Here is a 14665-nt window from a genome sequence, read left to right as displayed (position 1 = left end):
CGATTGTTATCGTTAGATTATTATCGTTAGATTATTATCGACAATTTACTGATTAATATGGATATATAATCGATAATAATGTATCGATTATTATTTTTTTGGGGATACATTATTATTTTTTTATCGATAATTTAAGAAATTTTTGGATAAATCCATAACTTATGGAGTATAATCGATAAGTTAACGAATTATTACCGAGTATTATCGATAAGTTAGCAAAGTATTATCGAATTTTGGATTATGGATTGTTACGATAGCTTATCGATTTTTATCTATTGCTTAACGATTGTTATCGTAACATTATCGATTATAATCGATAACTTACTGATTAATATGGATATCTCATACTTTTTTCGATACATTATTGTTTTTTGTGGATACATTATTGTTTTTTTTATCGATAATTATAACAATTTTTGGATGACTTATGAATATATCGATAATACTCGATAAGTTATCGAATACTTATCCAATATTATCGATAAGTTATCGAATAATTATCGAATTTTCGATAACTTATGGACTGTTATCAATAAATTATTGATTTTTATCGAAAATCTATTTATTTTTGTCGACTTCTTTATACCCATGGATAATTTGTAAAGGGTGATTTTTTTGAGGTTAGGATTTTCATGCATTAGTATTTGACAGATCACGTGGGATTTCAGACATGGTGTCAAAGAGAAAGATGCTCAGTATGCTTTGACATTTCATCATGAATAGACTTACTAACGAGCAACGCTTGCAAATCATTGAATTTTATTACCAAAATCAGTGTTCGGTTCGAAATGTGTTCATTCACCGTAACGTTGCGTCCAACAGCATCTTTGAAAAAATACGGTCCAATGATTCCACCAGCGTACAAACCACACCAAACAGTGCATTTTTCGGGATGCATGGGCAGTTCTTGAACGGCTTCTGTTTGCTCTTCACTCCAAATGCGGCAATTTTGCTTATTTACGTAGCCATTCAACCAGAAATGAGCCTCATCGCTGAACAAAATTTGTCAAAATTTGAACACATTTCGAACCGAACACTGATTTTGGTAATAAAATTCAATGATTTGCAAGCGTTGCTCGTTAGTAAGTCTATTCATGATGAAATGTCAAAGCATACTGAGCATCTTTCTCTTTGACACCATGTCTGAAATCCCACGTGATCTGTCAAATACTAATGCATGAAAATCCTAACCTCAAAAAAATCACCCTTTACTTTTATCAGTGTTCGGTTTAGTGACAATTAAGATTTCCTACGATTTTATAAGCGCAAGGTGATTTAAAACTCCCTATCAGTCGTCAATAATATCAAACATCGATTGTTATCTATTGCAAATGCAAATTTGTCCATGAACATTTCATTAAAAAACTTTGGCAAACTTCCAAGTTTAAGCTCAATGATAAGGGGCCTCCTTTATATAGAAGAGTCCAAACGGCGTCCTCCAGTACGAAACCTCTTTGTGGATAAGTTTTTACATGGCTGCCGTACCAAATGGTACTCGACACGGGCTGACTGTGAGCACAACACAGGCTGGAACTTTGAGCTCCAATCTGTGTGGTGTTCTTCGTTATCACGAGAAGCTTAGCTGGGAGCTTTCGGGCTCGTCCACTGGTTGCGGATAGTGGAATGCTCCATACGGAGTAGCTACAACTGCAGTCGCAAACAATCAGCGGTATCGAATCGAGAGTCTCAGCCGTATTGAGTGAAGGGCCTAGTGGCACCGGCTTTTACTTAACTACTGAGTGCCTATGATGCTCCATACGACAAGGCGAGATATTGGCGCCTTTAAATAACCAATGGCCGTCATGTTCCGGCAGCAATCGTTCGCATAGACCGTAACGATCTTGCTCACCTATATGAGCTTGGCGAGGATCGTAACCTCCACATGCAAATGTGGCTACAACAACAACAACAACCAAATAATACAGAACCTCACAAATGTCGCCAGCATTAGGAGAGGTAGCTATCCTCTCCTAATGCTGAAACTTTTTTCTGATGTTCTCGAAAGAATTGAAACCCAGACATTCAGCCTCATAAGCGGACACGCTGACCGCTACTGTGGCTTTCATCTATTGGGTTGCCCAAAAAGTAATTGCGGATTTTTCATATAGTCGGCGTTGACAAATTTTTTCACAGCTTGTGACTTTGTAATTGCATTCTTTCTTCTGTCAGTTATCAGCTGTTACTTTTAGCTTGCTTTAGAAAAAAAGTGTAAAAAAAGTATATGATTAAAGTTCATTCTAAGTTTTATTAAAAATGCATTTACTTTCTTCTAAAAAATCCGCAATTACTTTTTGGGCAACCCAATATTACTATCTATTACCTAGTGATTATTACGAATTTTTCGATAATTATCGATAACTTGTTAATTATAACTTGATAGTTTATTGATTATTATTGTTTTTTTTTATTTTTTTTTTAATTTTGAATGCGACAAGTACATTTGCTTAGTAAAACAACAATTCAATATATTCATCGACAGCTATCGATTCTATTTGCGCAAAATTTATTACATCCCCATTAGACAAAAAAAAAATGTTTGTTATCGATTACTTAGCGTTTAGTGGCGGAAATTATCGATAATTATTAGCTACATAGATATGTAACGATTACGATTTAATATGTGCAAAATTGAATCTATGGCTGCTAGATATTATTAACAAATTTATATTGTCATCGATTACATTGCGATTAGTTGTGCAATTTATCAATTATTATTAACCACCTATCAATTATGGAATGATTTCTGAATTTGTCGTTATATATATTTTCTTTTGATTTTTGACTGTCATACATTTTCTTTTTTTTATTATTTTTATTACTTTTTTTTATTACCATTTGATAAATTACCGATTACTTAACGCTTTCTATCGATTAATATCGATTACTAACCGATTTTTTTTTTCTGTATACAGTCAGCTCTCTTTTTTATTAGCATCTACTATCTAATTCCACTATTGCACATTTATTTCATGTATCGATAACTATCGAAAATTCCTCTTATCATCGGGGCCTAATTTTTCACTAAAGCGGCAGTTTTAATTATTTATCGGTAGTCCTCATTTGTTACATGCATAAAAAATATTTAACTTTGATATGGAAAAATACTCAAATTCCCAGACGATTCGATTGGATACCGATTATTACCCTTTTCATCAATAGTTATCGGCTTTTAGCGATTAAATTGAATGTTTTGCACACTTAGTAATCGATAGCTCATCAATCATTTTAATATAATACATAATTTTTTATTTTTCGATAATACTTCCAATACCCGGTATTTCAATTTATTTATCGATAAACATCAATTCTACATCTGCAAAAATATTTAAACCTTCTAGTAGATGTTAAAATTAACAAATATCGATTTTTGTCGATATCTTCGCGATCTTTGTCAATTATCATAAATGTCGATTACATTTTTATTACGATTACATTTTTATTACGTTTACGCATTGATTTTGGTATCTGTGCCAACATATGACAAGTTCATTGATTTCTTTCCAAATTCCATCTACTTCTTTTCTGTTTATGAACTCATCGATATAACATTCTGAACCATCTGAATATACTTGTCAGTCATTTGTTTTAATTTATCGTTAACTATTAACTTAACTTGCTCAATAAATCACCTTTTTTTATTTATCGATATACATCGATAACCATAACATTTGTTTTATTGCTTTGCCATTTTCCTCACTTATTTCCGTTTCTAACAAGTGACAGTGAATTTATAATACCTTAACTTGTTACCAATATCAATCAATAACCATATCAATATCAAACATCCGAGCGGAAGAAATTCAAATCCCAAAGTCATGGCAAAATGCTCCACTGACAACGTTCTTAGCCTTAACAGCAAAAGTTGACGTCTTGTCTAGCATTACGTACATAATGTGGCCAGCAATGGATCCGAATTCACTTCCCTATGTGGTTAGTTAAGAAAAGGAAAAACAAAAAACAAGTCATACGCCCAAAACGTCTTAGCCTACTCAACGCCAGACAGACACTTTAGAGGGAAGTATAGCTTTATATCTCTCCTCAGAGGCTCACTTTTCTCATATTTGTGAAGTGTAAATATGTTAAGCAAATATGAATCGTTGTTGCAAATGCGATCAGTAGGTGCTGCTCTCCAATGTAAATCATTACAGTCACCACTGTTGACTGACTTACTTGCTGACTGCTGGCTATGGATCATTTGCTGTTGATGTACCATAGGCAAATGCCGACAGACTAGCACGGATCGATGACAACGCTCGAACGTGGAACGGTAACCAACATTAGCGATGTATTTGGGTTTTGTTTTTCTTTCTGTTTTCATATTTGTCTGCCATTTGTGCTACTCAAATATCAGCAAATAAGCCAAAATTGAAAAATTACACTTGTGATTGAATAATTACATAGCTGCAAGCCCTGGATGGGCAAAACAAACACACAAGCAATGCATCATTCTGATGGTGATGCGGACTTTTTAACGCAAAAAAATATTTGGGGACCAAATATTTGAAAATGTATGTAGAAGTTAAGTATTGCTGAAATTGGGTTGCTAAAGGGTAATCGCGTCGTTAGAATCGTCACCAGGAAGACTTCTTCAATTAACATTATGGGGAATTACCATCCCGGCCGCTATGGTTTCGTTAGGGTTCTTACTCACCTCTTGCCAAAAGAGAGCAGTTCGTCCTTTCTATTCTACAATAGATTACGGCAGGGTAGAAAGTACCGGTAACTTTGGCAATGCATCCCATCTACAAAGATACCACAGTAGCGACAGACCAAGGCTTTTGGCGGGAATCGAGCCCACGACCCTTGCACTGGTAATTCAAGCACGCTTCCAACTCGGCTACCGGGGCGCCCTTGTGCCTTGGTAGCATCCTTAAGGTTCGTTTCATCGTTTATTATATAAGCAAAAAATATTAAAAACTATTGATGAGCGATTACGTATTCGAGTGTCAATCGATTATTAGTGATACTTGTCGATAAATATCGATAAATCTTCCTATCATCTACCGAAAAAGCAATTTTTCAGCATTGCAAAGAGGTACAATATTATGGTAGTAATATCGATTGTAGATTATAGATACATAGTGACTAGTACACTATTTGTTTGTTGGCCACGGAAGCACACAGGTTAGGGTGTTCACCTATGACACTGAGCGCCTGGGTTCAAATCTTGGTGAGAACATCAAAAATTGTCAGCAGTGGTTATCCGCTCCCAATGCTGGCGACATTTGTGAGGTACTGTCCCATTTGACTTGGCAGCCATGTTAAATCTTCTCCACAAAGAGGTATCGCCCTGCTGCCCGCCGTTCGGAATCGGCTATAAAAGGAGACCCCTTAATGTTGAGCTTAAACTTGAATCGAACAGAATTCATTGATATGTGAGAGGTTTGCCCCCGTTCCTTAATGCAATTTTCATGGGCAAATTTGCAATTTTATACATTATTTGTTTTATGTATCGATAACTCTTTGTATCATCAATGCTGATAAGGACAATGCGTTAATTTTATGTATTTGCAAATTATCTATCGATTTATTGAGTATCGATGCATAGCCATTTTTATCCAATGTTATTGACTATCCGTCGATTATAATTGATAGCTATCGAAACTCTTCCTATCATCAGTTCTGAAAAACAATTTGCTTAGTAAGGCAATGCGACAGTTAAAATTATTGCTAACTTGAGAAGTTCTGCCTATGGATTATTAATTTCTGCGATTTAATTCTGCGATTACTATCGAAAACACTTTCTATCAGCAATGCATTGGCAATGCGACAATATTTATCAAAAATTATCGCTTGTGATAAACTCAAAAAATAATAATTAAAACGGCCTGTGAGATGTTGTAGAAACAAATATCGATTATCGATGCATAGGGATTAGTATTTTTATCGAATATCTTTTAAATTGTAAGCGAATATTCTAATGTTATTAATTATAAAAATATATATTATTGCCTTATGCCGATTATTATCGATTTTTTATCGATAGTTATCGACTAATAGTCGATTACTACTGATTACAAAGCGATTATGATTGGTTATTTTAAATGACTATCAAAAACTTTTCCTATCACCAGCGCCGAAAAAAAATTGGCTCAGTATGGCAATGTTGCATCGATTAAATCCACTTATCGATAACTATTGTCTTTTATATACACAAAAAATCGTTTAAAATCCCTATAAGACGTTAATGATATAACGACTACATACCGAGTACTATTTTTTATTAAGTGTATTCGATAATTATCGATTATCTATCAAATACTTAGATAAACGAATCTATCAACCGTGCCATACACCGTGCCGATAACTATCGTTTATTATTTAGGAAAAGAATATTAAATATTCCTATAATACATTATAAATAACAAATATCGATTATGTGTACATTAATCGATAATTAATTATTTTTTATAACTAATCGATTTCTATATCTGCTATCGTATACAAGTAAACGTTAATGTCTGAGTATGAAATTTTTTTCAATTAGCTTCTACCACTTTTTCTGTTAAGTAAAAACCGATATATTGATATATACCGATTCTTATTTTTTATTAAGTATATACGATACTTATCGCTTATTTTTCAATTACTAAGATAAATGAATCTATCATCCGTCCCATACACCGTGCCGATAACTATCGTTTATTATATAGGAAAAAATATTAAATATTCCTTTAATATATTAAAAATAACTATTATCGATTATGGGTGCATAGCGATTATTATCTTATTCACGATTTTTATCGGATATATATTCACTATTGTCGATTAATTATTATTTTTTTATAAATTATCGATTTCTTGATCTCCTATCGTATACAAGTATACGTTAATTTCTGAGTATAATAAGTTTCTTTTCAATTAGCATCTACCATTTTGTCTATTAAATTATAACCGATCCATACCGATTATTTTTTTTATTAAGTATATTCGATATTAATCGCTTACTTTTCGAATTCTTAGATAAATGAACCTATCATCCGTGCTATACACCGTGCCCACAACTATCGTTTATTATATAGAAAAAATGTAATATTCCTATAATACATTAATAATACATTAAAAATAGCAAATATCGATTATGGGTAAATAGCGATTACTATCTTATTCACGACTTTTAACGGATATATATACAGTATTATTGATTATAAATTATTTTTATAACTTATCAATGCTTGTATATGCTATATTTATATATATATATTAATATATAGCGATAAATCTTTCTAACAGTAGTGGCGAAAAAACAATTTCCTGAGTACGACAAACCGGCAATTCGATTTTTTTATCGATAACTACAGTTTGCTACATTAAAAATCCGAAGTTATAATAACCTATTTCGGCTATCGATACGACGATAATAATAACCTATATCGGCTATCGATACATAGCAACTATAAACTTTTTATCGATTTTTTATTGATTGTTATCGATTACTTCTCGACTACTCGACTGTTATTGATAATTATCGATTACTTATCGATTTTTGTATATGCCATCATATATATTTTTTTTTTATTTCTGAAGCAATACCTTTTCTTTTCAATTACCAATCTTTCGGAGCCAAGATTGGTTTATTTTAAGATTCTCTCCATATAACCCTTCTTGGAGTTTCGACTGGTAAGGAATCTATACGACTCGTATTTTTTTCTCTGGCTTATCCAGTTTATTTGAAATTTCTGTTACGACTTTTTACAACTCCCATGTGAACCGAACTTTCGATTTGACTTATTGGGCACCTTAAAAACAAAATTCTTATAAATTTTGTCAGCAATTTCTTGTTATTTCCTTCTATGGTTGAAAAAGGCTCATAAACTGTTGGGTAGCTTACTACACTTCAAAGTTTTTCCTTCCAACATGACAGAAATATTGGACTGCACTGTATTGCCTTGCTTTGCCTTGCATTGATATTGAGCTGGTTAACATGTTTGCTATACTTTAGCACTGTGCGATTTAGGAAAATCTAAGACAAGAGCTGTTAGAAAAATTTTTCATTTTCACACCTAAGTGATATTTCTATAATGTGGCTGACATTTTTCTAATGCTAGGCGACCATTTGTGGTTTCGCCTGCCATAAGATGTGTATGTTGGTGTATGTTTATGTGGTACTATGATGATACGCTTGATGATTGTCATCACCTTCCTAAACAAACTGAACAATTCAATCCAAGGGATCATCCATTCAAAGCGACACAATGCTGCAATGCAATTGAGACTTGTTGTACAACAAGACATGGGTGGGATAAATGCTTGGTTGGTTCGGATAGCTGATGAGATGAGAGCAATTGCAATTGCAAAAGGGTGATTTACTAATAGTGATCGTAATTTTGATTGAAACCCGAGTGTGAAGGAAAAAATCGAATAATAATTGCGCCATTTAAAAGGTCAAGAAATAAAATCGAGAGATCAGTTCATGTGAGAGCTATATCAGTTTATTGTTCGATTTGGATCATATTAAACACTGATATTGAAAGTCGTAGCAAAACACTACGAGTAATTTTTTATTTTATTTGAGCGCTCTAAAGGCTTAAGAAGTCAAATCGGAAGATCAGTTTTTAAGGGATGCATATGAGATTATGAAATGATCATGGATCATACTAAGCACGAATTTTAGAGGTCTGACAAAGTACCATGTGCAAAATTTCAGTCATATCGGCGAATAATTTCACCCTCTAGAGGCTAATGAAGTCAAATTGGGAATTCGGTTAATATGGGAGCTATATCGGGTTATTGAATTAAATATTTTTTTCACTCTTAAAAAAATCACCCTTTTTAACTCTTTGAAGATGAAGCTGAGATATATAAGGTTTGCATAGTTGATCATTACCCTACCTCCTCCAACCATTTGTTCGCTTTAGAATTATATTTCCTACAATATGTTCAATGTGAACAATCACAGCCTGGTATTTCACCCCATAGCCTACCTGCTTCCCACCCAGACTGAGGTATTTTATAAAATTACTTAATAAGTGTTAAATTACCGTAAACTATTTACATTACCTCCTACTCGTCACATATACTGAGCACTCGTACCCTCCATTATAATGTTTAGGTTCTTTGGATACACCTGATGTGCAGTTAAAGACGTAGATTTTATGCAAGAATGATCTTCAGTCATATCTTTCTCCATTGTCGTCTGCGGCTTATTGTTTGGTGGAATGCATTTTCTTTATTGTTTTGTTGTTGTTTTTTTAACTCATTTTCTTATATTTCTGTCTGTCTCTTGTTGTCTCTTTTGCAGGCCTGCAAGAATCACATAAAACCTACAGTACCTGAAGAGCACTATAAAGCGGTGTGTCGAGCTTTAGTAACCGAAACCTTAGAATTGCGAATATTTTTACAACAAGTTTTAAATAATGGTATGTATGTTATGTTGCTTTTGGTTTCTTCTGCTATCAATTTATCATAAACTACCATTACCATTACTGCTATCATTAAACGATCATTTACCTAATTGGTAAAAGTGGGGAGTTCTTTTAAGACGATAACATGAGGAATAACATTTTGTCTAAACTATCCTTGAAATAAATATTTAGATGATACTTATTTTCAAGCTTGAAAAGTTTTACATTTGGCAATGAAATATGGAACTAGGGCCCAAAAATGGGGCTTTATTCCATAATGAAATAAAACTCAAATTTTTAATATGAAATAAATTCCCAAAAAAACCAAATAAAACCCCAATTATCGTTGTTTTTGTTTCATGTACAAAAGTATGGGGCCTTATTTCATTTTATGTTTTGGGCTTTATTTTATTGGGACCTTATTTCATACCGCCATTACTAACATATCCAACCAAACATTATCTCATTGAGAAAAATATGAAGAAAAACCAGAGGCGGCTCCATGACAGACCAAACAATTGCGCCCCTAATTGAAAATTCAAAAAGGCCCCAAATTTGAAGTGCTTATTAACTATGAAAAATAACCCAACATTAAATTGGGCTCAAATTGTGATTTAGAATTTGGGGTATATATTCACAATGCAATTTCATCCCAAACAGCAACATTTCAATAGACCCCAAAATATGCTTAATCACAGTTTGAGGTACAAATGCATACAACAATTTGGGGTCTAATTTCATAAATAATTTTAACCACAATTGGAAGAAGAGTATCCGAAATGTAATAAGGCCCCAAACTTTTATGCATGAAACAAAAATAAAGATAATTGGGTCTTTATTTCATTTTTTGGGGCTTTACTTCATTTCAATGATGGTTTAATTTCACATGAAATAACACCCCAAATTTGGTTATGAAACAAAGCCCCAAACCTTTTTTTTTTGGGCATTAACAAATATTTAAAACAAAACTATGGGACTAATGTTCGCTAAATCTTTATTCAATTGCATTTTTTCATTTTCAATTTGTGACTTTATTTCATATGAAATAATTCCCCAAATTTTGAGGCCTTTTTCCATTTAAGTTTGGGCTATATATTTACCGACCATGGCAATATGGGACTCAAATGAAAGCTATTTGCGAGTAGAAAATGAAATTAATATCCAAATGTGGAACCAAGTTTCTGGAGGTCCAACCCCTCCCCAAACCACCCCATTCACAAAACACACCCTCCCCAAAACACCCCCTCCCCAAAACACCCCCTCCCCAAAACACCCCCCAAGCAGGACTTATTTACTGACCATGGCAATATTGGGCTCACATAAAAGATATTTGAGGGTAGAATACGAATCTGATATCCAAATGTGAGGCCAAGTGTTTGGGGGCCGCCCGTCCCCAAAAACACCCCCAAAAAAAGAAAAATGTACTACCATGGCTCAAATGAAAGGTCACAACACCAATCTGATATCAATATTCGGGAAATGTGAATATGGGGCCACCGCACTCCCATTACATCACCCAAATAAGAGGTATTTTAGAGTGCAACACGAATCTGACATATATTTTCAGAGCCAAGTCACTGAGTGACCACCCCATCCCCCATCAAACCGGTTATGTTTGCCGACTGTGGAAATATGGGGCTGAAATGTAAGGTATTTAGAAGTAGACAACAAATCTGATATCAAAATTTGGGACCAACTGTCTAGGGCGTGTCCCACCACCGTAACAACCCCTAAATGGGACATATTTGCTGACTCTTGCAATAAGGGGCTTAAATGAAAGGTATTTGAGATTAGAAAACGAATTTGATATGCAATTTTGAGGCCAATATGGGGTTCAGATAAAGTCTATTTGAGAGAAGAGCACGATGCTGATATATTTGCAGTGCTTAGTTTTTGGGGCATCACCCAACTCCCCAAAACACCCCTAAGTCGGACATCATGAGCATATCGGGCTTAACTGAAGTCTTATTAGAGAGTTGTACATCTAACATCCAAACCTAAACCCTCCGAGCGAATTCAATTCTCCATAACAATCAAATTTTGAGAAAATTATAGACAAAAATCAAATTTAGGGAAAATTTTACGTGAAAATTCATATTTTCATAAATATTTCCTGAATTTTTGTTTTTTCAAAATGCTCTATAAAAAAAATACACTAAAATTTCCATTGAAGTCTTAATTTTTACAAACTTTCCACAAAAATGAAAATTTTGTAAAAATTCTCTACAAAAATTAAAATTTGAGAGGATTTCAAATCAAATTTTAAGAATATATTCCGCAAAAAACTAATTTTTAGAAAATTTTGCGTGAAAATCAAAATTTTCATAAAATACTCCCAGAAAAACTTAATTTTCTTAAAATTGTTCGTAAAAACATCATTTTGTAAAAATTCTCTGTAAAAAGCGGAGTGGGCGGTGTTCAGCTAGTTTTCTATAAAAGTCAAATTTTGATCAAACTTTGTAAAAGTCTTCAAGTTTTTCATAAATTTTCCCAGAAATGTTATTTTATCAAAATTCTCTATGAAAATCAAATTTTAAGAAATTTTTCCACTTAATTCAAATTTGGAAAACATTTTCCTTGAAAATCTAAATTTGAGAAAATTTTCCATGAAAATCAATTTTTTTTAGAAAATTTAACATGCAAATCAAAATTTTCATAAAATATTCCCCAAAAAATTTGATTTTCCAAAAATTGTCCGAAAAAGACTTATTTTTTAAAATTTCTCTATAAAAATTAAAATTTGAGAAAATTTCCCAGGAAAATCAAATTTTTTAGAAAATTTTACGTGGAAATCTAAATATTCTCAAAAAAATTATTTTCCTAAAATTGTCCCTAAAAGCCTACGTTGGGTTAGGTAAGGTTTAAGTGGTCTGCCATCAGACCCACTTAGACTTTATCGTCAATTGTGATACCACAGGAACAAAAGAAGGAAGATGCCTTCTAGTTTCTACCGTTGAACCATCCAGATCACTTTAAAAAGCCCAACAACTTGCGAATGTTCACATTCGCTAAATCGGACAGGTTCTCAAAGAACTAAAGTGGAACTCCTTCTGACTGCTACTGCGAGACACACACACAAAAGGTGTTTTATAGTCTCTTCTTCTTCGATGCACTCACAGCTTCTGCAAAAGTCGTTGCTGGTAACTTTCAGTCTGTCAGCATGTTTTCCGATTAGATAGTGACCTGTCATGACAGACATCTGTTCTAGCCAATGACAGCAAATCGGTAGACCTCTTCTAGTCTAGATCAGACCACATAGTTTTGGAATGCTCACAGCCGCCCCTTTGTGATCATCTATCAATCGTTGTCCTTCGGGCCTGATCCTGAAAACTTAGCTTACATGTCGCTAGAGGCATACCCAAAAATTCCAGTGAACTGGTCATGACAGACATCTGTTCTAGCCAATGACAGCAAAGCGGTAGACCTCTTCAAGTCTAGATAAGGTCACATAGTTTTGGAATGCTCACAGCCCCCTCTTTGTGACCATCTACCATTTGTTGTCTTGCGGGTCTGGTCCTGAAAACTTAGCTTACATGTCACTAGAGGCATACCCACAGAATCCAATATCCCTGGAATGTGTAGGGTAGTTCCTAGTCTCGCCACCTCGTCCGCTTTACAATTCCCTGGGATATATCTGTGGCCTGGCACCCAGGATCTCCGCTTGATACACACTGCAGTGGTCGAGTAACATTTTCGATATGACCAGTTCCAGATCATTAGAGTACACCCCAAAGTCTACCTGGTCGTCTAATTTGGAAACATCCGAATAGAAGTCTATCAATCGGTTCTATCAGGAATAGTGGTACATTACTTTTTATCAAAAAGCGGCTCAGGTAGGGTGTAATCCACACTGCCTGGAACATAAAAGCCTAACTTTGTAAAAATTCTCCACAAAAACCAAATTTAAAGAAAATTGTCCACAAATATCTAATTTTGAAAAAATTTTAAGTGAAAATCAAATGTTCATTGAATATTCCATGACACAACATTTGAACAAAATGTAACTGCTACGAATAACACAATCCAACTCTGCATGGGATAATCATCACAAAGTGTCTCTAAAATCGTTAAAATTCCCTAATTTCCAAAAAAAAAAAACTCAAAAATTACAACACCCAAAACAATAACCAAGAGTCCTAAACTTCAACTAAATTGGATACTCCCCACTATTTTCCAATTATTGCTAAACAATTTTCAAGCATGGCTAATTGAAAGCCTTTTAAAGACGGCTAAAGTTGAATTTCATACAAAATCAGTAAATCATTGTTAACGGAAAAACAAAAACTTGTTTGTGTGTGTGTGTATGTGCGTGTGTGTATCATTTGTTTAGGGTTAAGCTTAATTTAATTTATTCACCACTATTTATTAATGTTTACACCGCTTATATTCACCACCCTCTCCTCTTTTTCACCCCTTCTTTCATTCATGCAGGTGCTGATAATTTACATTTGAAAGCCGATTCCCAAGCTTCACAGCAGGAATTGGCCAAATTTGACTTCAACGATTGGGTAAGTAGAGTGTGCTCTCAAGCAACCATAATACAACAACAACAAAAAACACAGCAAGAGAAGACGAAGACTTTATGATTATTAATGATCGATTTATACAAAAGCATTAAAGTTGTTACTTAGCTTGTCACCTTGTAAGTAATCCATAAATCAGAGTGGTGGCAAGACTTTAACCAAATGATGGCCCCAAAAAAATACATTTTTCGACAAGGTTTCAAAATGATGTACGAGAGCAAGAAGAGTGAGGATTGTCAGCAAACCAACTGTCCTCATTGTTGTAAATTTTCTGTGAAAATTTTACCAAGTCCCTATTTTACTTATCATTTGGAAGGTTTTCATTGGCCAAAGACTGTATGGCACTCCTTTTTTTCGTTTCATATTTACTTAGGCTCTTGGTGGTCTTACTCCATGTCAATACCTAATGTGTGGAATGTCCATAATCCATCCAATTTATTAAAGCCATGATTTTTTGGTTTTTTTTTCTTTGTTACAAAGAATTGGCCTTATAGAGTATTACGGATTGCGTGCTTCTTTAAAACATTTTTGTTTTGGCTTATTTCAAATTGTTGCCAAATTACGTGATATGATGTCTTGGCCAACACTCATATACATACTCACATGAATATTATGATTGATATTTGTCGTGCATATCATATTTGTAATTTATTAACTGTATGTCATAACGGTTTTTATGACAGCTGCAAAAAAGTGTAGGGACACGAAAAACAAAATTGGCAGAAATTTTCTTTAAAGAAAAAATTTGTCTGAAATTTCAAAAACAAATTTTCGCTAAAATTTCACCAAAAGAAAATT

General features: G+C 33.7%; 1 protein-coding gene across 5 annotated transcripts in view; it reads left to right on the top strand.

Moving 5' to 3' along the window:
• LOC106081112 (protein spire) overlaps positions 1–14665 on the top strand; it is a 222303-nt gene that overhangs the window by 124008 nt on the left and 83630 nt on the right. For all 5 annotated transcript variants that reach the window (XM_059366140.1, XM_059366142.1, XM_059366143.1 and 2 more), the window contains exons 6-7: positions 9242–9359; positions 13776–13852. In XM_059366140.1, the coding sequence (XP_059222123.1) occupies positions 9242–9359; positions 13776–13852 (195 nt within the window). The remainder of the gene's footprint in view (positions 1–9241; positions 9360–13775; positions 13853–14665) is intronic.

This window comes from Stomoxys calcitrans, chromosome 3 (genome assembly GCF_963082655.1).
Source record: "Stomoxys calcitrans chromosome 3, idStoCalc2.1, whole genome shotgun sequence".
NCBI classification, from domain to species: Eukaryota; Metazoa; Arthropoda; class Insecta; order Diptera; family Muscidae; genus Stomoxys; species Stomoxys calcitrans.
Note: the sequence above shows the minus strand (reverse complement) of the source record. Positions and strands in the feature narration are given on the sequence as shown.